Source organism: Protobothrops mucrosquamatus, unplaced genomic scaffold, assembly GCF_001527695.2.
Source record: "Protobothrops mucrosquamatus isolate PMUCROS unplaced genomic scaffold, P.Mucros_1.0 scaffold390, whole genome shotgun sequence".
NCBI lineage: Eukaryota > Metazoa > Chordata > Lepidosauria > Squamata > Viperidae > Protobothrops > Protobothrops mucrosquamatus.
The window spans coordinates 278743-302688 of record NW_015386722.1 but is presented as its reverse complement, the minus strand read 5'-3'; the positions used below and the strand labels follow the sequence as shown (position 1 = coordinate 302688).

At 40.7% G+C, this 23946-nt stretch overlaps 1 protein-coding gene across 1 annotated transcript in view; it reads left to right on the top strand.

Moving 5' to 3' along the window:
* Positions 1 to 20455: 20455 nt before the first annotated feature.
* LOC107287448 (digestive cysteine proteinase 2-like) overlaps positions 20456 to 23946 on the top strand; it is an 11820-nt gene continuing 8329 nt past the window's right edge. The window contains exons 1-4 of the mRNA XM_015815967.1: positions 20456 to 20483; positions 20902 to 20994; positions 22032 to 22204; positions 22778 to 23018. Coding sequence (XP_015671453.1) covers positions 20456 to 20483; positions 20902 to 20994; positions 22032 to 22204; positions 22778 to 23018 — 535 coding nt within the window. The remainder of the gene's footprint in view (positions 20484 to 20901; positions 20995 to 22031; positions 22205 to 22777; positions 23019 to 23946) is intronic.

Genomic DNA, 23946 nt, shown 5'->3' with positions numbered 1-23946 from the left:
GGCCTGGGGCTTGACGTCAGCCCTGGTGCCACAGCTGTTTCTCCAAAATGGCTGCTTCCAGTCCAGAGGATGCTCAAGAGCACATCCCATTCTTGTGTGATCCCTGCAGCCTCTGAAAATCACACCAGAACAGGGTGAACATTGGAGAATAGTTGTTGGCGAGGGTGGGTGAATGTTGGCATGTTACTGCATGTCACCTTTGACATGCATATCATAGGTTCGCCATCACTGATTAAGGCCCTGCCCTGCACCTTGAAGAATAATAAAAACCACTGCCTTTGTATGCAAAAATTACCTCTTTCTTCTGTTTCTTCAAGGGAAGATTGCATAAAGCCCTGGAAGCATTCATGGGGGTGGTGACTGCATTTTTATGCTCAGCCTGTTTTATGTTCCCAGTCCTGACAAACAGAAGCTTCAATTCTGGGAATCAGCTGCAAAGTGTCCCCTGCCATCTTTGGGTGTGTCTCCTACAACCCTTCCAGAAACAGCTGCTAATCATAATTTTAATATCACCAAATTTTTTTTAATGTGGCAGAGATTATTACACAGCACAGGGAGTGATCACATTAACTGTTTTATTAATTCAGCTGTCATTACAGTGCAATTGTAACTGAAACCTAATTAAGCTTTTGCCCTAGACCCAACCCAGATCCCTAGCTCTGCTACCTTAATTGAAGGATGTGGCATGCCACTGAGAGGGTGGCCCTTGGGCTGGAAAACCATAATTGCACTTTTTGACAATAAGGAAGATGTTTTTGTTTCTACACACTGTAGGTGACAATAAGAACTTTCATGGAAGTTTTGAGTTCCATCCGTGAGAGATCGTGCTCCTTAAAGACCACAAAGCTATGTTCTCTCTTCACTTGCTCTTCTCCTTTGAACAAACCGCTGCATCTCAGATTAACATCATCTGTATTGGTGTTCAGGAAAGCAATCAAAATCTTTGGGGATTGGCGGTATGGCAAACTCCATCCTGCCGCCGGTGATTTTTGCTCTTTTCTTGATATGTCAATGGTTAGGAAGTTGAGGTTTGGAGTTTGCCCTTTTTTTAAAAAAACTTTTAATTATTTCTATCTTATTTATGTACCATCTGGAAGCCACTCAGGAATTGAGCAGCATGTGGGATGGATGGATGGATGGAAGGAAGGATGGAAGGAAGGAAGGAAGGAGGTAGGTAGGTTCAGAAGACCAAGGCTGTCCCAAAGATGCTTTTCCAAAAGGCAACTGGACTTCCTTGTTTTTCCTTGAAGACGTTTTGCTTCTCATCCAAGAAGCTTCTTCAGTTTCAAGCTTCTTGGATGAGAAGTGAAACATCTTCAAGGAAAAATAAAGAAAGTCCAGTTGCCTTTTGGAAAAGCATCTTTGGGACAACCATGACCTGGATGACTGAGAAGCTCCATAGACACAGCTGCAAGGTTGTAGTTCCTTTTCTTTGTCCCAAAGATGAATCACTGCACATTGGCGGTACCTTAGCCAGGAGGAAAAGGTATCAGCGTATCAGCAAATCAGTGTTAGGAAGGAGGAAGTTTTCCTACAAAATGCATCGCATGGAGTTTCCCTCCCACAAAACAAGCCCATGATTCGTATTTTGGGTTGATGGAGAAGATAGTGGAGCTTCGGTCTATAATCACCTTTGTTTGTGGGAGGACTGAACATTTGGTTTCCTCCTGAACAAATCAGTCTCACCACTGAAATGATTCTTTCCCAGCCTCCAGATATTGCATGACTGTTCCCATCGTTCCTAACTTGCTTACTCAACTATACTTCATTTCCAACCAAGAGGACCAACATTTGTTGAATTTTCCTATACAAGTCGTTCTTGACTTACAACGGTTCATTTAGTGATTGTTCAAAGTTATAACCATACTGACTTATGACCGGTTTTCACACTTACAACGTTGCAGCATCCCCATGGTCACATGATCAAAATTCAGATGCTTGGCAACTGGTTCGTATTTATGACGGTTGCTGTGTCCCGGGGTCATGGGATCAGTTTTTGCGACCTTCTGACAAGCAAAGACAATGGGGGAGCCCGATTCACTTAACAATCATGCTACTAATTTGACAACTGCAGTGAGTCACTTAATAACTGTGGCAAAAAAAGTTGTAAAATGGGACAAACTCATTTAAGAAATGTTTCACTTAGCAACATAAATTTTGCACTCAGTTGTGGTCATAACTGGAGGATTACCTGTAGTCTTGATGGATTATTTTGCTTAAGGTAGTCTCTCTGCACTTGTTCCATTTATTCATAGTATTTGGCTTTTGTGCATTCTGTTATGCCTTTATTTGTTTAACCATAGAATATTGCATTTTTTCGATTCACTTCTAAATTAACCCTCACAGTGTTGAGTTTACACATGGTATTAAGCCAAAACTAACCAGGCTGTGTCAGGGTTTAATGTGTTGTTTGAACCAAACATTCCTTTCAGCAGGTCTGGAAACTGGACTGAATAACAGAACAGAATAACAGAATTGGAAGGAACCTTGGAGGTCTTCTAGTCCAACCCCCTGCTCAAGCAGGAGACCCTATACCATTTCAGACAAATCATTGTCCAGTCCCTTCTTAAAAACCTCCAGTGTTGGAGCACCACAACTTTTTTAGGCAAATTGTTCCATTGATTGTTATAAGTGTCAGGAAATTTCTCCTTAATTCTGTGTTGGTTCTCTCCTTGATTAGTTTTGAAGACTTCCTTCTTCTAACCAGATGTTATTACAGTCAGGCTTATCACTGGGTATTATCCTTAAATCTGGACTTGGGAGATTTGTTCCACAACTCAGGTTCCATGAAATCTGTGGACAGATTTAAGAAACTGAAAGCATTAGATCCTAAAGTGCAGAACATCGACTTTAATGTTCTTTGGACCATTCAAGTTCACATCCTGAGTCAAGTGTTGTCTTCTGTGGTTCCTTTGTTTCCCTAATGTTTTACTCTGAGTTATCAGAAACATTAATAATAATAATAATAATAATAATAATAATAATAATAATAATAATATCCTGCAACGATATCTGTAATACCATCAAACATCCACATCTGCCTATCCCAGGTCTTTGGTAAGGACTCGAAAGGTAGACAAAATGCCAAATCCAGTCTGAACATCTGGCTGACTGTGCGATGATCATCAATAATAATAATAATGATGATGATGATGATGATGATGATGATGATGATGATGATGATGATGATGATGATAAGTTGGAAGGTACCTTGGAGGTCATCTAGTCCAACCCCTTGCTCAGGCAGGAAACCCTATACCATGTCAGACAAATGGTTGTCCAATCTTTTCTTAAAAAACTCATATTACAAACACACACCTTGCCCAACCTGGTCTTCTCCAGGTGTGATACACAAAAACACTCTTTTTTTTTCAATCAACATCAGCTAGCGTGCTGAAGGCATGTGGAAGCACCAGGCTGGAGGTGGCACTAGCACGTAAGACTGCTGATAACCTACTCATTCCAGTAGACTAATACTTGAAGTCAGCCTTAATGAGAATGAAACCCATTTGAAATTCTTGATGGTTCCTTATGCTTCATTAATCTCACCTTAGCCCAGGTACCTAATGTATTTAATAATGGGAGGAGAAGACAAAAAAGGGAGTGCTGTAAAAAGACACAAGGCTTCTCCCTCACTCCCTGAAACCATAACAAGAACTGCCTGAGGATGCATTCTACCTGTATCAATAATGTTATAATGCTACTAAAAGAAATACTTTCCTGGTGCTTATTTATTTATATTTATATTATTTATATTCTGCATTTGTAAACCGCCCATCTCCCTCAGGGAGGGACTCTGGGCAGTGTACAGTACAACATCGGTAGTCTATAAAGTTAAAATTAAAATACTAACATTAATTTATTATTATTATTATTATTTAATTATAATATTCTAGCAATTTCAAACATACAAAAAGGGAAGAAGGCAGTTTAACCCTGTTAAAAGTGGTTGGTAAAAGTGGAGGGGGGGCTCTGATGGCATCAACCCACCCCAGGATTCCCTATCCTTTGAGACTTCACTTAAGGCCACAGAGACATGTTTTGTCCCCTGTTAGGAAGGCCCAGAAAGTAGGGGCCCACTTCACCTCTGGGGGAAGGATATTTGAGACTCTAGAAAGAATGCAGAGAAGAGCAACAAGGATGATTAGGGGACTGGAGGCTAAAACATACGAAGAAAGGTTTCAGGAATTGGGTATGTCTAGTTTAATGAAAAGAATGACGAGGGGTGACATGATAGCAGTGTTCCAATATCTCAGGGGCTGCCACAAAGAAGAGGAAGTCAAGCTATTCTCCAAAGCACCTGAAGGCAGGACAAGAAGTGACGGATGGAAACTAACCAAGGAGAGAACCAACCTAGAACAAGCAACCTGGAACAACACCTAGAATTTCCTGACAATTAGAACAATTAAGGTAGAACGACTTGCTTCCAAAAATTGTGGGTGCTCCAGAACTGGAGGTCTTTAAGAAAAGATTGGACAACGATTTGTCTGAAATAGTATAGAATTTCCTGCTTGAGCAATGGGTTGGACTAGAAGACCTCCAAGGTCTCTTCCAAATCTGTTATTCCGTTATTTCATAATGTGGGGTCAAAGCAGAGAAGGCTCTCTTCCTACTACACCCTGCCAGTCAGAATTCTTTGACCCACGGAGTCTGCAACATATCTCTGTGAAAATGACATCATGGAAAGATGAGACAAGCGGGAAACCCAAAAGGCTACAGAGCAACTTTGGGCAAAACCAAACCTATAAACATGGTTGATATGTATAGACTTTTTTTTTTCTTCCTAGCGGTAAGATCTGTTGAGTCCAACACTTTAGCCCAGGGGTAGTCAACCTTGGCTCTTTTATGACTCGTGGACTTCAACTCCCAGAATTCTGGGAATTGAAGTCCACGAGTCATAAAAGAGCCAAGGTTGACTACCCCTGCTTTAGCCTGTCTCCGCAGCTCTGCCTTTCACAGCCAAGCAATACGTAAACATGAGGTGGTGATGATATTTCCTCAGCCGCTGTTTTCAGTTCACATGAGCTGCTATTAATAGCACAAAGGCTGGCTGAGATACCCTTCTTTTCTGCTCGTGTTTATTGCCTTATCCTAGAATGGGGTAAGTGCCAGCATTGCTGAATCCTACAAAATTTCTCCTTGGTTGATATAAAGATGTGGCCGCGTTTGCTCCAATACTGGGAGCAGAATTCTTGATCAGCTGCTGTCTCCCTTTGGCAGGTACCATAACCCACAGCCAGCACATAACCCACAGCCACACAACCAGCACAGCTTCTTCTTTTTTTAATTTTCTGTTAAGAACATCCAATAGGCTGCTATAGACTGAAATGAAAGACATGTTTGTGAGGGGGAACTGCCAACAACAAGAACATACAAGCATTTAACTGGAGTGCAATCTACAGACCCAGTTTGTCTGTTTTCTTTCTCTACATTGGATGGATGGATGGCAAGATTTGTTCAAAGAGAGGTTGATGGTCTGCTGTCTCCACCTGGTGGCCAAGCTGTTGCAAAACTCCGCTGCAGCTAAGCCAGGAATTAAATGCCTACAGCTGTACTGAATCCTTTTATTTGCAAATGAAATTGATGCAAAAAAAGCAGAACCAGGTGATGTAGATTTGACTAAAAGGCATGTGGGCTACTTCTGAAATAGGAAACATGAAGGAAATTAAAGTTTTATGTTAAACATATTTTTTTCATTTCAAGCGTTTAATTTTTAATCAGTCATGGTGATCATAGCTGCTTTTCCCCAACCCAAGCCTGGGAATTATAATTTGTTGGAGGTACTGAACTTTATCTACAAGAGTGTCATAATGAATGACTTCTGCAGGAGTGAATCTTTACATGACAAAAAATGACACAGTCTTTGAAATGTGAAGAACAGACGGGAAATGTACAGTACTTAAGGAGGAAAATAAAGTAGAAAGCTTCTTGGTGAGTGAAGATGATCTTGGTTTAGCAAGCATAGGATTCTGGCTGGTTGTGGGAACTGGGTCTAAACCTGAGTGATCTAAAATAATTACTGGCTGCCTGCTAAAGTGAAATGGGGTACAGTATGCTGTAGATACAATTTGTATCAACTACTTGTATTAAAGCATTATTTAGTTATTATACTTGCATATACTACTATCAATTCAGGTTACGTTTATGTTTGTGTTCACACAACATATTATACTGCTACAGCTGGGCTCACACAACACCAAAAAAGCATCATTATTACCTAGAATGATTAAGCTAAAATCAATCAAATCCTGCATGCTGGTCTAGGCTAAAAAGGCCTGGGTACTTTGTGATTCAGTATCTTGTATGTCCTCAGTCATTACCTTAGCACATTGTGTGCGCCATGTTAAAACATACCAAGGTTTGTTTGCTTTAATTTAGCATCTTGAGATTTGCTAACCTTGATTTATAGCTGAGGGCATATTATATATATTAAGGATACTTAAATGCCTACATGTGGTTATGTCCATGTTCTTGAAGGTATTTTTCAAAGGGCTCTAATCATTCATATATCGCTAAACGATCCTATACCAAATTACCCGTAGGTATCTCTAATCCACATTTCAATGAGCATCCAAGAAGCCATCTCTGCCCATTTTTAGGCTGTATAAAGTCTAAGAGAAAAATAAGAAGGAACATCATAAAGTATAAATTCTAGAGCAGTGGTGGCGAACCTATGGCACTAGTGCCAGAGGCGGCATTCAGAGCCCTCTCTTTGGGCACGCATGCTGTCGCCCTAGCCCCACCTCCCCCATAGCCCCCTCCTCACCAGCAGCCCCCCCTCCGGAGAAGAGTCACTCCCGGGTGCGGCCCGTGCGGAGCTGCACAGCCAAGCACATGGCAGCTGGGCAGCAGATGATGCTGCGGGATGCGGGTGGAGGGCGTGGCCACCATGGCACTGCAGGGCCATCTGGGCGATCTGTGGCATGCCGTGAATGGCCCTGAGGGTGGGTGGGGTGAGGGCGGAGCAGGGCAGGAGTGGGCGGGCAGAGCGGGGGCAGGGCGGTTTTTGGGCACTGGGTCTCTAAAAGGTTCGCCATCACTGTTCTAGAGGCATACACAGAAGTCTTCCAATTCAATCTCTTACTGCCTTGGGTTGCCATGTTGCTAGAGTCAGTAACCCAACAATGTCTTGAAAAGGAGTCTGAATATTGTAGTCCTTATTCACCCATTTAAAAGGCGCTCTTAGCCTTTTCTCTATGTCTGGAGAATGTAGTCTTACTATTCTTTGTACATTATACAAACTTCACAGTTCTGCAGCCATGATGTTTGAGGCTTCTTAAGTGTCCAGAATCTTTTTAAGGAGCAGGCAGTATTCCATTAAGCAGAAGTGGCGCTACTGGGTCATTGAGCCCTGCTAGACTTCGTAAAGCTTCAGCTGATTCCAGAAAATTGTTGACACACAGATATTTTTCTTTTCAGTAAGTGGTATTAGGGCTTAGAATGCCCTTGCTTTGCTATTATCCAAAAATAGGTGATTGCTATTACCACACTTCACTTAGTCTTAGAACATATCTAGCTAGGAAGTATGTTTTCTAAGGTTGTGATGCTTTTTGATGTTGCCAAAATGCAGGTTCTGCTTGCTATTTTAACTCTCTTTCTCAATTCTCAAGGAATCTGGAGTTTTCTCAGGACTTCCACCTATGAAAAAAAAAGATAACAATAACAATGACAATGACAATAATGTTGGAAGTGACCTTGTAGGTCATCTAGTCCAACCCCCTGCTCAGGCAAGAAACCCTATACCATTTCAGACAAATGGCTGTCCAGTCTCTTCTTAAAAACTTCCAGTGTTGGGGCATTCACCGCTTCTGGAGGCAGGTTGTTCCACTGGTTAATTGTTCTAATTGTCAGGAAGTTTCTCCTTAATTCTAGGTTGCTTCTCTCTTTGGTTAGTTTCCATCTGTTGCTTCTTGTCCTGCCTTCGGGTCCTTTGGGGAATAGCTTGACCCCCTCTTTTTTGTGGCAGCCCCTTAGAGATTGGAACACTGTTATCATGTCTCCCCTCGTTCTTCTCTTCATTAAACTAGACATACCCAATTCTAGCAACCGTTCCTTGTATGTTTTAGCCTCCAGTCCCCTAATCATCTTTGTTGCTCTTCTCTGTAGTAGCCTTGTTGCTTGAATTTAAAGCTTGTGTGAAATTTCTAGAAACTTTAGGGACTGTCTTTAATCATTGCAATTGTGTCAGACAGTCATTTGTGGGATGCAAATGAAAAGAGTTGGGGGAAACATTTATCATAGAGCCGTGGTGACACAGTGGTTAGAATGCAGTATCGTAGTCTAACTCTGCCCACAGCCTGGAGTTTGATCTTGATGGGGCTCAAGGTGGACTCAGCCTTCCATTCTACCAAGGTCAGTAAAATGAAATCCTAATTTGTTGAGGGCAATATGATGACTCTGTAAACCGCTTAGAGAGGGCTGTAAAGCACTATGAAGCAGTATATAAGTCTATGTGCTATTGCCAAATTTCCACGCTATAGACGATAGAGGTGGGGAATGGGGAAATAGAAAGCTTGCAGAAAGGTCTTTCATTGTCACATAAATTGTCATTGGGTACTCTGATGACTCATTGCCTTCCGGATTATAATAGATGCCATGAGCAGAAAGTGCAGATGATCTGGGGGAGGCATTGGTGCTCACAGCCATAGGTCCATTCTTCAAGATTATCTCAAGGCAGGAATATTGCCATATGGAACATTGATGTATCTTAACACATTACCTAGGGAATCAGATTCAGTGTAACAAATTCTGGGTGAGATGTGGGATGTGAGTATTTATAAATGGTTGCAGATGACTTCCCAAGCACACAGATGCTGGAGTAAAAAATAAACTCAAGAGACACAATGCAACAAAAGCAAATGTGCTTAAGTTGTCTCTGTCTTCAAACTTCAAACCTCTTTTGATGGACAGAAGAGACCAAAGTATCTGCTCTCCAATCTGGGTGCCCTCCCGATATTTGATAGAGCTACTGTGGAGAAATTTGAGATTTCAAGTTTTAGAAGACAAGAACGTTGGGTAAAGAAATGTTATACCGGCAGTCCTTGAGTTATGACTATAACAGGGCCTGCCCATTGTGGTCGTAAGTCATAATAGATGTAATTTTGTGACCTTTTTTGCAGCTGTTGTGAAGCAAATGCAATGGTTAAGTGAACGCCACAGTCATTAGGCAAACCCATGGTTCACTATGGATCGATTTTGCCCAAAACCAGAAGTATATGCCAGTTTTTGGCAATACCGGGTCATGTGATTGAAGGACACTGAAAACAGCCATAGATGCAACCTGGTTGCAAAGCACACAAAGTGTAGCCATGGAACTGTGGAGGGGGCAATCATTGGACCTTCAAATCCAGGTCATACATGTTCCCCAGGTAGGTGTATCATAACATTGACACTAAGTGACCAGTCATAAGTCAAGGAATTCCTATATAAATAGAAGAAGACCTATACAAAAGCAGTTCCTACTTAATTGAATGAGGCTTATCTCTATCTATCTATCTATCTATCTATCTATCTATCTATCTATCTATCTATCTATCTATTATCTCTATTTCTATCTATCATCTATGTATCTATCTAATTTGGGCACTTCCCATCTCACTATCTAAGTTGCTATCAGAATTTGCTGATAGACCTACTAGACTTATACTTTTTATACTTTTTTTAAATAGAGGATGGAAAAGGAGGGGGTCATATATCTCCTATTGGAACCAATGAAAAAGTACTTGGGCTAATTCCAGGGTCAAAATCTATTTCTTGCTATGTTGAAGATTTTTCTTTTTCTTTTTGGGGGAACTGATAAAGTTTTGAATGAAGATCCAGAATGTTGCACAAGGACTTCTTTACTTGGAAATGCTTGTTCCTACATACTGCCCTTCAGCAGAACTCTCAGGTCAGTTTACAAGAACACATTGAAATATATTAATTTGCAAAAATAACTCTGTTTGCATAATATACTGGACCATCAATCTGCCGGTTCCATTTCAGCCTTGTGCAATGTATAAACCTAGCCTGTGTGGCTAGCTTATGGTTAGCACGAACCCAGCCACTGGGGTTGGTAAATTGTTGCTTATGGAATAATGTGATTGGTGAACTCAACTCCTGTGGCTGATTAAACAGAAATAAATTATGGCTAATTCATTAGACCATGATTGAAACAAGCTGAATGGATGAATGCAGTCATCCTACAACTGTTTTTAGACATCCAACCATCTAGCAGAATCACGGTTAATGATGGCTATTTCATAATGGGAATATATTATGCAAAGAAGGCCAATAATATGTTTTAGAGCAAAAAGAATACTTGTATTTACGGGTTCTCTGAAATACTGGCTGAGGAATTCTGTGAATTGAAGTCCATAAGTCTTAAAGTTGCCCAGTTTGGAGAGCCCTGCTGTATTTGGTACAATAAAGATGCTAATGTTGGTGTGAGGTGGGCCGTTCTGAATTGGGATAAAAGGAATGGCTCCACCACTAAGAATGGTCTGCTTTACTTGGGATGGTTGGGAAGCTTGGAAGAGATTCTTTAAAGGTGATTCTGGTCCAAGTACAGACTGACATGAAATGCCTAAGCAAAGTTCTAGACCAGAGAGAAATCCTAAGACAGGGCTCTTCAAACTTGGCAACTTTAAGACTTATGGATTTCAACTGGTTGAGGGCTGGCTGAGGAATTCTGGGAGTTGAAGTACACAAGTGTTAAAGTTGCCAAGTTTAAAGACCCCTATCCTAAGCTCTTTACAGGTAGTCCTTGACTTACAACCATTCGTTTAATGACCGAAGTTACAACGCCACTGAAAAAAATGAAATGATCATTTCCCACACTTAAGATCATTGCAGCATCCCCATGGTCATGTGATCAAATATGGTTCATATTTGTGACATTTGTGCAGCGTCCCGGGGTCATGTGATCCCCTTTTGCGACCTTCTGACAAGCAAAGTCAATGGGGAAGCCAGATTCACTTAACAACCGTGTTACTAACTTAACAAATGCAGTGATTCACTTAACAACTGTGGCAGGAAAGATTGTAAAATGGGGCATCATTCCCTTAACAGCTGCCTCACTTAGCAACAGAAATGTTGGGCTCCATTGTGGTCATAAGTTGAGGACTTAATGCTTGAGCTTGAAAGACATGTGGCCTGATTTTTGAATTGATCAAATCTTCCAAATAGTCTTTCAGGTCTACCTTAAATGTAGCCAGAAGATAGACAAGTCAGGAGAAGCTGCAGTTCTTATGCATTAATGAAAGACCAAACTGAGTTTGGCATGACCACGTAGCTGTTTGTTAAATCAAAATCAGCATGTTGTAAAAATGCATCTGCTAAATTTGTAAGTGATTTAAGAGTGTGGTGTGAACACAAACTATTTCTTTAGGGAGGAATGCCAGCTTGCTCAGAATAGCGTGAGTAGACAAAATCCACCTCCCTGGGAAAATCTCCTTTTTGTTGGAGAGGAGAGGAGAGAAAGAGGGAGAAGGAGAGGGAGAGGAGAGGGAGAGAAGGGGAGGGGAGAGGGAGAAAAGGGGAGGGGAGAGGAGAGGGAGAGGGAGAGGAGAAGGGGAGGGGTCTGGTCTGGTCCATTCTCCAACCATTATTGGTCCCAGGCACTAGTTTAGGACTTCCACTGACCCAACTGAACTTAATAGAAATGAAGAGTAGGAGGTGGAACACCTCACCAAATTTTTCAGTAATTCCACCCCCATGTTTAAAAGATTTAATAGATTAACAGGGTGGAAATAAACCTCTGGACCAACAGGGTATTATCACTCTGTTCTCAGCAATTGGCCTTTCCCTTCGGAGGGGAAATACTGCATCTCTGACTCCCAGGGGTTTTATTGAGGCAATAAATCTCAGCTCTCCAGGTCCTTAATCCCATTTTCAGGAACTTGTTTACAACAGAAAGTTCACAGGCATGACACAGCGAGTTGCTTTTTGGTAGCCTAGAAGCCACAAAAATGTAGACACCCCACCCTACTGCAGAACACAGAAATCAAAGTGAGATAAAGTAATCTGCTCCTTCTAAAGTTTGCCCTGACCTCTTTTTTCCAAGAGCTGAGAGAGACTGACTGGCCCGAGGTCACCCAACTGGGCTGGAGGCCCAAAGCAAGACCAGAAGTCACGGTCTCTGGGTTTCTAGCCTGGTGCCTTAAACCACCACAACAGTCTGGCTCTCTATATCCAATATTTGGCAGAGAGTAATAAGAGTCAGTGAGGACTCAGAAAAAAATCTTTCAGAAAACTCACAAGGTAAGGGGCAGAATACGTGAACCAGACTAATAGTAAGCCATTGTCCCCAGTTTGCAGTTGATAATATATTAGACATTTGCCAATTTAAAACTAAATATGTTTTATTCTAATTTCTGACTGTAGGAATAGGAAAAAGGTGCCTGTTCCTCTTTGTCTCTATTATGCCAAGTTATAATCTGAACTGATTCGATGATTATTTTTGAGGAACTTATTTTACAGTGAAATTGGTCTCCTGTTGTTTTATGTTTTAATGAAGTCACTGTGAAGACTTTGCCCTTCGTAAAATTTTAATAAGTCAGCCACATAGCTATGCAACCAACTGGAAAACAGCAGGAGAGCATGGCTCGAGAAGAACTTAGCAAGTTGTCAGTTGTGTAGCTGAAAGAAAAGACTGAAGGACAAGGAGAAGTTCATGACTGGATTTTAAAAGGCACTCTACCAGTGGTGGGATTCAGCCGGTTCGCACCACTTCGGCAGCACCGGTAATTTTTTGTTGCCCAGACCCAGAACGGACTTCCGGAAGCGACATCCACACAGAGAACCGGTTGTTCACATATTTGAATCCTACCACTGTACTCTACCTCTCCACTCTAGTCTCTTTAGAAATGGACGATAACATAGTGCAATGCTAATCCATCAAAGAAAACATTTTCAAATTGTTGGAAGTCAGCACCCACCCACCCTCCTAGAGAAGGAAATATTTTGGGGAATATTAAAAAAGGCAGAATATTATATTTCCCCAAAGGAATAATAGAAAAATCGTAGGCAGAAACCAGCCCCCGGTCTCCTTCCCCCAGGCAGAGGCCAGTTTTTAGAAATGGCAGATTTGGGGCCACCTATTCATAAGCAAAATGCCTTCAGCCCCAGCCCCAGAGAAAGTTTGAGCTGATGGAATTAGAAAGACAAAGACTCCCAAGGACAGGAACATGACCTTTAGGACATAATGGGATTAACCCACTACCATTGGAAGACCAAAGGGGCACACTCAAGCTCAGGTCAACATTCATTGCATAGGAACACGAACAACTTCAAATACAAAGCCACAAGAACAGGAAGAACCTCAAATACAAAGCCCAAAGAAGGTATAAAAGCCCACCTATCCCAACTCCATTTTGTCAGCTATCCCAGAACCACATGCTGTTGGTTCTGTTCTTCAGTAAACAGAACCTTCCTTCCAAACAGCCTCCATTTTATTTATTCCCAGCTTGGACTGGACCTGATGATTTTTTTTCTTTCAACAAAATTAAAACAATTAACCTATTGAATTCAAGCATTGCTCTTTATGAGAGAGGAAGCACTTCTGGCAAGTCTGCAAAAACTGGAAAATATAGACCTTGTATGGAAGTTGTAATCTGCCTTTATCCTTCATTCTGTTCAGTTGTTCCACAGAAAAATGCGGGAATGCTGATGTTATGGCTATAAGGCAGCTGGTACAATTGACCATGGTTTGGACTGATGATAACTTCACTTCTGGCCTAATTTCTCTTTCTTCCAGCATCTGACCTCGCAATTCATAAATTCTTTTTAACATTGTACTCTTTATTTTTCAGAGGGTGGTTGTACTAATGCACTTGCTGCTTTTCAGAAACCTGGGCTAGGACATGAGCTAAATATTTCTCAAAAATTGCCGAAAAACCTACCCTTTCCAGGGACTGGCTGGGAATCCATCATGAAAAGCACATTACCAAAAGAACATTAAAGCCTAAGATCTTTAGAATTACAGCTGCATCGATGTTGCTCACTACCTAATTCAAATAGATATATGTTTGTGTTCTTTCTTTATTTTAGATCTCTTCAGGTCAGTTTTTTTTATTATGATTATTCTTGGTGATTGCCTGGACAAGTCTCTGCAGTTTTCTTGGCAGGTTTTTTTTTTTTGGAAGTGGTTTGCCATTGCCTCCTTCCTAGGGCTGAGAGAAAGTGACTGGCCTAATGTCATGCAGCTGGCTTTGTTCCTAAGGTGGGACGAGAACTCACTGTCTGCCAGTTTCTAGCCTGGTCCTTCACCACTACCCTGAGCTGGCTCTCATGTCCACACATAGTCTAAAATAGATTATTTCACAAAGCTTTGACCAGGTAAAACTGTTGATGGTATGAAATCAACGATAGCCATACAACTTTCAAACAACCTGTCCCAATCTAGTACCTTTCAGATGAACTGGCCCAAAACTTCCAGAATCCCTATTGCCAGAAATTGTCAGCATTGTGGTCCCAAAATATCTGGAAGGCACAAAATTGGGAAGGCTATTTTAAAAACAACACAGATGTCTTTTCAACTAGAATAGAATAGAATAGAATAGAATAGAATAGAATAGAACCTTGGAGGTCATCTAGTCCAACCCCCTGCTCAGGCAGGAAACCCTAGCATTTCAGACAAATGGTTGTCCAGTCTCTTCTTAAAAACTTCCAGTGTTGGAGCACTCACAACTTCTGGATGAAGGTTGTTGCAGGTTATTCCACTGATTAATTGTTCTAGCTGTCAGGAAATTTCACCCTAGTTCTAGGCTGGTTCTCTCCTTGATTAGTTTCCATCCGTTGCTTCTTGTCCTGCTTTCAGCTGCTTTGGAGAATAGCTTGACTCCCTCATCTTTGTGGCAACCCCTGAGATGATGATGATGATGATGATGATGATGATGATGATGATGATGATGATGATGATGATGATGATGATGATGATGATAAAGTTGGAAGGGACCTTGGAGTTCATCTAGTCCAACCCCCTGCTCGGGCAGAAAACCCTATACCATTTCGGACAAATGGCTGTCCAGTTTCTTCTTAAAAACCTCCAGTGTTGGAGCATTCACCGCTTCTGGAGGTAGGTTGTTCCATTGGTTAATTGTTCTAACTGTCAGGAAGTTTCTCCTTAGTTCTAGGTTGCTTCTCTCTTTGGTTAGTTTCCATCCGTTGCTTCTTGTCCTGCCTTCAGGTGCTTTGGAAAATAGCTTGACTCCCTTTTCTTTGTGGCAGCCCCTGAGATATTGGAACACTGCTATCATGTCCCCCCTTGTCCTTCTCTTCGTTAAACTAGACATACCCAATTCCAGCAACTGTTCCTTATATGTTTTAGCCTCCAGTCCCCTAATCATCTTTGTTGCTCTTCTCTGTACTCTTTCTAGAGTCTCAACATCTTTTTTACATCGTGGTGACCAAAACTGGATGCAGTATTCCAAGTGTGGCCTTACCAAGGTATTAATACTTCACGTTATCTTGATTCTATCCCTCTGTTAATGCAGCCTAGCACTGTGTTGGCTTTTTTGGCAGCTGCAGCACACTGCTGGCTCATATTTAAATGATTGTCCACTAGGACTCCGAGATCCCTCTCACAGTTACTACTATTGAGCAAGGTACCCCCATACTATACCTGTACATTTGGTTTTTCTTGCCTAAATGTAGAACCTTACTTTTTTCACCATTGAATTTCATTTTGTTAGATAGCGCCCAGTGTTCAAGTCTGTCCAGATCCTCCTGTATCCTAAGTCTGTCTTCTGAAGTGTTGGCTATTCCTGCCAGCTTGGTGTCGTCTGCAAATTTGATGAGTTCCCCATCTATCCCATCATCCAGATCATTGATGAAGATTTGAAGAGCACTGGGCCCAGAACAGAGCCCTGGGGCACCCCACTACACACTTCCCTCCAAGTAGATGCGGTTCCATTGAGGACCACATGCTGAGTACAGCCGGTCAGCCAGCTACGGATCCATCTGGTGGTGATGCTGTCTAACCCGCATTTTTCTATCTTATCAAGTAGTAGGTTGTGATCTACTTTGTCAAATGCCTTACTGAAGTCCAAGTAAATTATATCCACAGCATTCCTCTGATCCACTAATTTTGTCACTTGGTAAAAGAATGCAATAAGATTTGTCTGGCATGCTCTGTTTTTGACAAACCAGTGTTGGCTTTTAGTAATGACTTTGTTTGCCTGTAGTTGTTCGCTGATTCGTTGTTTGATTATCTTTTCCAGAATCTTCCCAGGTATTGAGGTCAGGCTGATAGGTCTGTAATTTCCTGGGTCCTTTTTTCCCCCTTTTTTAAGATGGGAACTACATCAGCTCTTTTCCAGTCCTCTGGTAGTTCCCCAGTGCTCCAGGATCTTTGAAAAATATAATTCAGTGGTTCTGAGATCACATCTGCCATTTCCTTGAGAACCTTGGGGTGTAATCCATCTGGTCCTGATGATTTGAACTCGTCTAGGCCGGACAGGTATTCACTTACCATTTTCTTGCCTACATTATCTTATATTTCTATTTTGTTTTTTATGGCACTATTTTTGATAGGTTAGTCTGTTTTTTCCCTTTATGTAAAGACAGATGCGAAAAACAAGTTAAATAATTCTGCTTTCTCCCTGTTGCTTGTCACCTTCTTGCCACTTTCACCCACTAATGGACTAATTGTTTCCTTCACTTTTTTCTTGTTTTTACATGTTGAAAGAAGCTTTTTTTTTTGTTATTTTTGACTTCGGTTGCAAGCTTTAGTTCATTTTGAGCCTTAGCTTTCCTCACTTCGTCTTTACAGGCTCGGGCTATTTGCTGATATTCTGATATTGGAAGACTGCAATCATGTCACCCCTCATCCTTCTCTTCATTAAACTACGGTAGATATACTCAATTCCAGCAACTGTTCCTTATATGCCAAAAAAGCCAACACAGTGCTAGGCTGCATTAACAGAGGGATAGAATCAAGATCATGTGAAGTATTAATACCACTTTACAATGCCTTGGTAAGGCCACACTTGGAATACTGCATCCAGTTTTGGTCACCATTATTATTATTATTTATTTATGTTTTAGCCTCCGGCCCCCTGATCTTCTTTGTTGCTCTTCTCTGCACTCCTTCTAACATCATCTTTATGACATGATGAATTCAGACTGATAAGAACACTCAGATGATCCTTGCACTTACATCCTTTGCAGCCTCCCCAGGGTCATATGATCAACATCTGGACGCTTAGCAACTGGCACGTATTCATGATGGTTCAGCATCCTGGGGCCAGGTGACTTTCCCAGCTGGGTTCCTACAAGCAAAGTCAAAGGGAGAAGTCAGATTCCCTTAATAACTGCACGAATCACTTAACAACTGCAGTGATTTGCTTAACATTCATGGCAAAAAGGTTGTAAAATTGGGTGTGACTCACTTAATCCCATTGCTTAGCAACAGAAATTCTGATTGCAATTGTCATCGTAAGTTGAGGACTACTTGCATTATATTTAGATGTAATTAGGAAAATGGATTAGTCCTGATGACAGTGTAAATATCCCACCTCAGGCAAGTTATAGAAAATTAGTTATGTTTATTATTTCCAGTATATTGGAAATATCAATTTAAATATCAATTGTGTTCTGAGATCTAACTCACAAATTGCTTTTAGCCATGGTTTGTTAGCAATAACAAAACAGATTGAATTCTTAATGTGATACTTGAAGCTAGATCATGACCTTCATAAATACAGGATTTACTGAACAAATTTGGAAGCCTGAACTGGAGAAGACATTATTTACTGGATTTGCCTATAATTAAGAAATGAAGTTGTTGGATGAAGAGTTTTATATCTGTTAATTAAGAGAAGGTGAAGAGATTATGAAATTATTTATACTTGTCGTACTGAAGGTGGAAAGTTGCTTTCTTAGGATTTTTCTTTTTTTTTTCTTTTGCTTTCTTGGATATTTGTCTCTCTCTTTTTCTCTTTAGTTTTTTATTATCTTTCACCATTGTAATTAAAACTTTTCATAAAATTATTATTTAAGAAACACAATTTGGAAAGAGGCCATTTTAAATTCACCTGGGCTTATTTTGGAGTGGACTTGGATAGGAGTTCTCTATTATTTATTTATTTGTTTGTTTGTTTGTTTGGAAATTTTATTGGCCTATCTTACCATAAGGTAACTCTGGTGGCTTACAGTCATAAAAAATATACCTACATTAAGACCTAAATAAATTACAACCAAAACTTAAAATCTAAGGATATGTGGGGAGGGGGATCGGAGCAGAGTGGAGGGAGGTGGGATCTGTTGTTACTCAATCAACCACCTCCACTGTGCTGTTCTCCCACTGGGGCCCCAGTCCCACTGGCAGTGCCAGGTCTTTAGGCCCTTATGAAAGGATAGGAGGGTTGGTGCCAACCTCACAACGGAGGTGGGGGGGCAAGATGTTCCAGAGGGCAAGAGAAACAGCAAAGAAGTCCCTCTTCCTGGACCTCGCCAGCTGGAATAATCGGGCTGATGGGACCCACAGCATGCCACCCCTGCTGGCACAAGTGGCATGGGCCAATCCCAGTACGGGTGGGATTTATTTATAAGAATAAAATAATTGTTTTATGGTTGATTGGTCTATAATTTCTTTTCAGACAATATTTTAATTCCCAAATCTGCCACTATTTTTTAATTGTTGATTTAGATTTGTGTATTTAGTTTTCATATGTTCGAAGGCTATAGAATTAAGTGCTATAATTTTATACTTGTGGTTGCTCAGTGTATTTCTTCTTTACAGACTAACTTGTCTCTTAAAACAACTTTAAGTAACGTAGGCCAAAGGAAAGCCAAGACGGAATTTTTATTAACACGTTGGTACAGAATCTGTCTTGAAAGAGCCGGCATCATCGCTAGACGAGTTTTGACTTCCAAAAGAACACATTGACATAAGTGCAGATTGGATCCAACCTTGGGATGTAAACCAGCTAGATTTGCAGGAGGAAGAGAAATTAGAGAAGATAACAAGGGCCAAAATCTTAAACACTTTATTTTTCTTGCATTGCTTCCAAGCAAGGCAGATGATACAGTTAGAAGAACACAGCTTTATCTGTGACCTTTCAACACAGAAAAACAATGCTGGAGCTAGCAAAAACTTAAAGATTTGGCCTTGTGCAGCTGGCTGTTGACCGTCTTCATCCGTCTTCTGAATGACTCTACCCTAATTCAAGAGGAGCTTCAAACCACAATATCACACTCCAACTTTCATAAATTCAGGGATTTTTCTTCCTTGCTTTAGCACAGTTCTCTGTAATACCCCAGCTTTCCTTTGACAGGTGGGGTAAGAGAGGAGGGTAGAGTGGCACATTTCCTAAATATAATACTATAGCCATCCACTGCTTATTTTCTAAGAATAATTTTATTTATATAGCTAAGTCTCTAAGAATATCTAGATATATTTTTTGCAAATAAAATGGTAGTGAGAGCTGCACCTTTCTTTATAGTCCTTCCTTCCTTCCTTCCTTCCTTCCTTCCTTCCTTCCTTCCTTCCTTCCTGGTTTATAATTATGTTGAACTTGTTCATTTCTGCTGTTTTTTATGTCATGGCATGGACTGGGAGGGAAAAGGGTTACATATAAATATTTATTTATCTGAAGAGTGTTAAAAAGATGGATGGATGGATGTCGGCAGAATAGCCAGAATAGAGAACAGTTTGGGAATGATAATTCCAGTTTCTATGCAATTGGTAGAGATGTTACAGGCTACTTGCCTACTTAGCTCATTTTCCCAGTACTGACTTCCAAGAATAAATTCACAATCAGCTAACTATCTTAACATATTATTGGATATTTTCTTGCCATCCAGCATATGGCAAATCAGATCAGAGACTTTTCCATCCAATTCTTGCAATCCATTGCATTTCTAATCCCACCCATTTGGGAGGTCTGAATTTATCCATTGGTTAGCTGAGCAGTGCTGACTTTATAAGACACCTGCTTTCTGCGCCTCTGAGCAGTAGAGTGCCTGGCCTGGGACAGGAATGGAAAAGCTGATCTTGCTAACATGGGCAACCAGTTTCCTTGGTAAGTCGATCTTAAATGTTTATTACTATTGTATGGTTGGTCACACAGTCAGCCAGATGTTTAGACTGAATTTGGCATTTTTATCCACCTATTGAGTTCTTCCAAATGACCTAGGATAGGCAGATGTTGTTTGATGTTTTTAAAGGTATCCTCACAGGATATTATTATATGATCCTTCAATTTCCAGGGAGGTAAACCAATCATCAGAGCAGTTTGTGACAACAAACAAAAAGCAATATATTGATTGCCACTTCAGCGTTTGTGGATAACAATCCAATTTTGAAAGCTTATTTAAACTTTTAACACTCTATTGATTTTCTATTTGTTACTGTTGTTGACAGATGTACTATTATATTACACTATTAAATTCAATTATATCAATCTATCCTCTCTATTTTTGCATTTCAGTGGTGAACTGTGTACAGTTACACAAACAATTGCAGATGCTTCCCATGTTAGGGGATGTCTATCATGTCACAGGTAATGTGAGACCAATACACCAGGGGGCCCGAACCCCAGGGCTGCGGCCCACTATCGGGCCTCCGCCTACTTGAAATTTGGCCACGCAAGTGGCTGCCCAAGGGGCTGGTTGGCGGGCACTTCTGCAGGTGCGCACCGGCCCATCACTTGCGCAAGTTGAACTGCATGCGTACGCTCCAGCCCACCAATCATGCAAGGGCTATGTACACACATGTGTGCTGACTCACTGCTCGCGTGGCCCAGTTCCCCTCTCTCCTCCCCCAGCCAGCCAGCCGAGCTGCAAAGGTTGGGAACCTCTGCATTACACGATTCACAAAGAAGTGCTCTGCAAAGATCTAGTGGTGGAATTGTTCAGAATAAAGGGATCGCAGTCAATATTTTTGTCGTTGCTTGTTTTTTGATTTTGCCCCTTTTTCAGGGATACTTAAACTGCCTTATGCTGAAATAGAAGAGCCCTTTGAAGCCTGGTTCAACAAGACTGGAGGAAAAAGTCGGATTCAGTATTATGATGGTAATGCATGTTTGACAGCAAAGTGATGGGATCACCCAATGAAAATCTTCCTGACATTTTCACCATGAATATAGATAGCCCTTCAGGAGGAAGAATAGATGAAAGGTCAGGCTGATGTCCATACAGACTGGACTTCTTGCAGGAACTGGATATATCTAGTCTAACAAAGAGAAGGACTAGGGGTGACATGAGTCTTCCAATATTTGATCTCTATCAGGAGAAGAGGAGGTTTGCTATTCTCCAAAGCACCTGAGGGCAGGACCAGAAATAACAGATGGAAAATCATTACAGAGAGATCCAACCTAGAATTTTCTGACAATGAGAACAATTAATCAGTGGAACGGCTTGCCTCCAGCAGTTGTGGGTGCTCCACCATTAGAGGTTTTTAAGAAGGGATTGGACAACCATTTGTCTAGAAAGGCATAGAGTGTTGGACTAGAAGACTAGAAGACCTCCAAGGTCCTTCCCAACTCTGTTATTTTGCATTCTGTATCTTGGACTGCCCAAATGTGTTGAGATTCAATTCACAATTTCATGGCTGTAGTAAGTTGAGGATGCTGGTAAAAACTCATATTATCTGCTTTCTGCAGCGCCTTTCAGATAAAGGTTTCTCCCATCATCATCATTACTTTTTTTATATATTCCACCTTATCGCCAAGAAAGGAAAGTAGATAGAGGTACATACCCCATTACTTTTTAAATTTGTACTGGAATTCTGTGGTGTAAGTTAGCTCCCAGGCTCTGGCCCTGGACCCTTTCCAAAGCATGTACTCTGCCATTGACCTATTTTTCCTCCCCATCTGTTCTACTCACATGCATGCCACATGCATTGTCTTATAGAGCTCATTTGAATGCACTGCCTACACTAACTCACTCTGACAGCCAAAAGTCTTCTGCTGGAAATGTTGGGAGTTGTGGTCCCAGAACACCTAGAAGGCACCAGAGTCAGCAACCATTATCCTAATGAAATAAGAAGGGGCTATATTGTCAGAGGCAATCAAATATTTGGTGTAATTCTGCTTTTCCCTTTTTTCCAGGCCAAGTTATCACTTACCAGTTAGGCTATGTCAAACCTTTTGGAGCCAACTTCAAGGTAACCCCAGAAACCACTGAAACAGAGGTCAATATTAAGGAATGTTTTCAGATCAATGGAACATCTGAGGATCCTGTTAGACCTCAAAGTGTGTTTCCTAACTTAACAAACTTCCAGGTGAGGGTTTTTTGCCATCTTCTCATCTTACTCAATTTTTCATGTATTGCATCAAACCTGAATTATGTTAACTATAATTAAGATACATACTGAAAATCATGGAGTGGATCTCTTGATTTGCTTTTATGTCCCACCAGCTCGGTGTCCACCTGCACAGGTTGGCTCCCATATAGTTTGTCAATGAACAGTGAAAACAGTGCCTCTTAAATGAGGCACTTCCCCAAATGGGAGAGGTGGGTGTATTGTGACATTTCTAATAAGCCTGGTTGGGATATGTGCATGTGTTATCTGTGATTTCATTTAATTGGCAATGTCTTAAAAGGGTTTAATCATGAAATAAAGCATTGTCTATACCCACTGACTTTGGACTTTGCCAGATTGGAGTCAGTGCAACTATTTCTGTTTAGTTATCCATAGTTGCACTGAAGATCTTGCCATACAAAGTCACACCCAGTGTATAGAGGAGATCCACTTTAGACACTTTTGCTGAATACCAATGCGTAATATTTGCCACTGACCTTTCCATTAATGTATGGGTAAACCTTCCCTCTATTCTTTGTTTTTACACTCTAGCCTGTGAGGCATGAGCATTACAATGGACAATATTGCACAGTCTTGGAGAGTGTATCCTATTGGGGTAAAAAGAAGAACACCTATAAGTTGTGGGTGGCAGATGCTTCCCGTGGGCCTTTGCCAGTCCATTATGAAATGAAAGGCTACAACACTCTGCTGGGCTCTCACTATGACAAGTATGAGATAGATTACATCAGCTACTCTCACAGTTTCTCACCCAGCATCTTCAATCTCCCTCCTGGTAAGTATGGATGAAAACATTTTCTGGAATATTGTCAGTACACAGACCCTTCCTCTGATCTAATGCATTGGTTGAATTCCTCCAGTCTAGTCAATTTTCCCCAACCCAGCTGTCTCCAGATGAATGGGAGTTCTGGAAGATGAAATCCAACATGTCTGGAGGGTACTAAATTAGAAAAAGCTGATGGAGTCTATTTACAAGGGACCTGTATTGTAGCTGTAATAATGTCCTACCCAAAGGAATGCTACTTGCTACCTTTCCGATGTTTGTTTTTAAAACCATCTCCCTTTAGCCCAAGTTAGTCTGTATTTTATTTTATTTTTTCAATATAAAATTTTTTATTGTTTTTATCATAAGAGAAAAAAGAAGTACATCACAGGTATTACACAATGATTTATCCCATCCCCCCACCCCCCGGACTTCCCAAACCAAACCTAGGCTAATATTCAAATACAAGTAAACAAATATTAATATCTCTAACTCCAAACTCTAAACTTAAACAATCCATCTCCTCCGTGTCAATAAAAATTATTCATTTAATTAGTTCTTCAAATACCCAAAATCTTTACCATTTCAGCAAGATAGTTTAACAACCTCCCTTACTTATACAAAAAAAGAAAAGAAAAAAAAATGTCCATCTTCCATAAAGTTAACAAATTAATTCTGTCATTTCATGAAGCTACACCTATAAAAAATCATTTGGAACCCTTAATAAGGTTTACAACTTCGATTACTTAATTATCATTCAATTGTTTTCAATTATTACAGCATTATTATATTTATAATAATCTTCCTTTTAATAAAAATTATTCCTTTAATTAATTCTTCAGATACCCAAAATCTTTACCATTTCAGCAAGAAAAAAAAAAAAGAAAAAATTCCCACTTCCATAAAGTTAACAAGTAAATTCTATCATTTCATCAAACTA